The sequence below is a fragment of the Meleagris gallopavo genome, unplaced genomic scaffold (genome assembly GCF_000146605.3).
Source record: "Meleagris gallopavo isolate NT-WF06-2002-E0010 breed Aviagen turkey brand Nicholas breeding stock unplaced genomic scaffold, Turkey_5.1 ChrUn_random_7180001847698, whole genome shotgun sequence".
Lineage (NCBI taxonomy): Eukaryota > Metazoa > Chordata > Aves > Galliformes > Phasianidae > Meleagris > Meleagris gallopavo.
The window spans coordinates 1-2,955 of NW_011115316.1; the positions used below are offsets into that span (position 1 = coordinate 1).

At 63.2% G+C, this 2,955-nt stretch overlaps 2 protein-coding genes across 2 annotated transcripts in view; one reads left to right on the forward strand and one right to left on the reverse strand.

Moving 5' to 3' along the window:
• Positions 1-717: 717 nt before the first annotated feature.
• Positions 718-2,609, reverse strand: TRIR (telomerase RNA component interacting RNase). The gene is made up of 3 exons (XM_010726646.3): positions 2,336-2,609; positions 1,524-1,601; positions 718-1,140 (listed from the first exon to the last, which is right to left on the reverse strand). The coding sequence occupies exons 1-3, from the start codon at positions 2,567-2,569 to the stop codon at positions 1,033-1,035; spliced, it is 420 nt and encodes a 139-aa protein (XP_010724948.1). The 5' UTR covers positions 2,570-2,609; the 3' UTR covers positions 718-1,032.
• Positions 2,610-2,769: 160 nt separating this feature from the next.
• The window catches only part of GET3 (guided entry of tail-anchored proteins factor 3, ATPase), a 1,709-nt gene continuing 1,523 nt past the window's right edge, over positions 2,770-2,955 (forward strand). Inside the window, 1 exon segment of the mRNA XM_019610990.2 lies at positions 2,770-2,955. This exon segment is cut by the window's right edge and continues 10 nt beyond it. Coding sequence (XP_019466535.1) covers positions 2,807-2,955 — 149 coding nt within the window. The 5' untranslated portion in view covers positions 2,770-2,806.

Sequence of the window (2,955 nt, forward strand, 5' to 3'; positions counted from 1 at the left end):
CGGGCGCTGCCCGCGGATCGCGGCACGCGGGCACTGACCCACGCCGGCCACCGTACGCCGCACCACGTGACCACGTGAGAGCGCGAGGGGCTGCGTGCGTGCTGCGTCTGAATGGGCGGGGTTTATAGCGGAAGGGGCTGGGTCTGTACCGGAAGGATTCTTTCCTATACCGGAAGGGGTGGTGCTACGCATGCGCGCAGCGTAACCCTCCACTTCCGGACTACATTTCCCACCTCAGGCCCCGCCCTGTTCCGTCCCGGTTCTAGAGCGCCGGACTGGGAGCTGCGGGAGGAGGGAACTGGGAGGACTGGGAAGGGGAACAGAGGTGTACTGACAGAACCGGGATGGGTGAAGTAAGGGAGCTGGGAGAGCAAGAAATGGGGAAATTGGGTTCAGCGGGAGGGGAGAAGTGGGGAACTCCAGGGGAACTGGAGGCACTGGGAGGAGGGAACGAGGGTGAATTAGGGATAGGAAACTGGGGGCACAAAACTGGGGGCACTGGGAGGGGAGAACCTCAAGACCACCCCATCCCACCTCCCCTAAAAGGATTTGGACGCCGCTTCCAGTGGGCACGGTGAGGTTTGGGCATCACCTCCCACCAGCAGAACCCCCAAATTACCAGCGGAACCCCAAAGCCACAAACTTATGGTGACAGCAGAAGCGCTGAGCCGGGCAGGAACACCACAGCGCAGCCCCCAGCCCAAAAACACCACCACACTCTCCAAAACCTCCGAGATCTTTAATGAAGCGACAGCAGCACCTCTCCCCTCAGCCTCCCCCAGTTCTCCACTTTTAACCCCAAAACGGAGTCGGGCGGGGGGAAAGGGGGGTGAAACGTGGCTGTGGGGGTCCTGCAGAGGGGGTGAGCAGCGGGCTGTGCCCCCCACCCACCCCCCGAGGCATCACAGGCGGCAGAGTCCTGGGGTGCAGTGGGGATATATATATTTGTACATATAAAAACGCCGGGAAAGGAGCCGCCTGTGCCCTTAAATAATTAATTATGTACAGTAATTATGTCCTGGGAGTGGGTGGTTATTTCACCAGGGGCCGCGTTTTGTCGTCATCACTGCACTGATGTGCTTTGTACTTCTTCACCTCTGCCATGTATTTGGCCCAGGCGTCGCCTTTACTCGTCAAAACCTGAGAGAAAGGGGGGGAAAAAAAATAATAATAATGAAGGGGAATGGGAGCATTGGGAAACTGAACTGGAGCGTATGGGCGGAGAACTGGGAGCACTGGGAGGGGAGAAATGGGGGTATTGGGGTGCAAAAGGACTGAGAAACTGGAAGCACCGGAGAGGGTTAGGAGAGGGAAGCGCTGTGAGAACTTGAATGGGGGGGAAATGGGGGCAGAGTGCGCAGCCCTGGTGGGATGGATGAGGTGGGGGGGACCCGACGGTGCCCGTTTGTCCCCGTGGCTTTAGGAACAGGGCCAAAATCCCAGCAGAGAGTGGGACCCCCATTCCACACAGGCACCCCGAGGTGAGGGGGGGGGATCACAGCCCCATTCCCTCCCATCCTCACCTCCTCGTCGGTCTTTTGCTTCTTTGCCACCACGCCGGTCTTCAGGGCCAGTTTGTTTCCCCCTCGCCTCCTGCCCACCTGGTGAAGGGACAGAAGACTGCCAGCGTTACGCACGCGGGGTCAGCATCACCCCCTGCACAACGGAACCGGAGGGCCGTCCGTCAGGGCCGCCGCATCCCTCTGTCCGTCCATCCCATCCCACGGACAGGCAGCTTCTCAGGGAAGGGGGTTGGCAACGCCGGGAGGAGCCCAAAAAACCCGCTTTGGGGTTACAGAGGTGTTGGGGCCGCACTGCTTGTTTGAGGACTGAGCTTTTCGGTGCCCCCCTCGCTTCAGCTCAAAGGGTCCCAGCACCCCCAGAGGGCCCCAGAAAAATCTGTCTGTGAAATCAGAGTCCAAGAGGGTCTCGGTGCTCCACCCAGGTCCCCCTCCAGCCCTTTTAGGGCCCCCTTGTGACACCGGGCCAGGGGTTCTCCCACAGGAGGGGGATCTGAGGGTCTCAGTGCCACCCCCCTCAAGAATTCCTTTGGCTCAAAGGGCCGCAGCACCCACCGAAGCCCCCAGAGAACTCTCAGGAAAGTTTGTCTGTGAAACGGGCTCGGGATTCTCCCGAAGAAAAGGGCTGAGCTGGGCTCAGTTCCACCCCGAAGCCCCCTCCCACTTTGGCTCAAAGGGCCCCAGCGGTCACCGCATCCCTCAAAGGACCCCCCGCGATACCGGGGCCCGAGGCCCTCCCTCAGGAAGGGACTCTGAGGAGGCCGCACCCGGGCGGAGAGGAGAGCAGGGGGAGGCCGCGGCCCCCACGTCCTTACGAAGCCCAGAGCGCCGCCGCTCCTCTTCGCCCCATCGGCCGAGCGGTGCGGGCCAGGCCCGGCCCCTCCGGTAGCCTCTGCCGCGGCCGCCGCTTCACGTTCCCGCTGCTGTTCCGCCTCCATCTTCCGCTTGAACAGCTCCAGGAAGCTGCCATCATTGGCGAAGACGTTCACACCGCCGCCGGGCCCGGGAGGCGGCGACGGGGCCTCCCCCTCATCGCCGTGCGCCTCCATCTTCTTCCCCCTCCGCCGCCGCCGCGGGGCACGCCGGGAAACGCGCGGCGACGCGTGATGACGTCAGTACCCCGCGCGGGGGCTGCTGGGATGGCGTTGCCCGGCAACCCGCGGCATTACCCCGCCTCCCAGCGGATTGACGGGTCTACCGACCAATCCGAGTGCGGAGGTGTGGAAGGGTGGAGGAGCGGTAGCCAATCAGCGCGGCGGGAGTGCTGGCGGCGGCGCAGGGGGAAGATGGCGGCGGCGGCGGGCGGATGGGGGCCGGAGGCGGAGGAGTTCGAGGATGCGCCCGACGTGGAGCCGCTGGAGCCTACGCTGGCGAACATCATCGAGCAGCGGAGCCTCAAATGGATCTTCGTGGGAGGGAAAGGCGGCGTGGGCAA

Coding starts and splice junctions, on each gene's coding strand:
- TRIR (XM_010726646.3), bottom strand. CDS start 2,569: ATGGAGGCGCACGGCGATGAGGGGGAGGCCCCGTCGCCGCCTCCCGGG. Junction 1,602..2,335: donor GCGGCGGCGCTCTGGGCTTC/GTAAGGACGTGG, acceptor TCCCTTCACCAG/GTGGGCAGGAGGCGAGGGGG. Junction 1,141..1,523: donor AGCAAAAGACCGACGAGGAG/GTGAGGATGGGA, acceptor CCTTTCTCTCAG/GTTTTGACGAGTAAAGGCGA.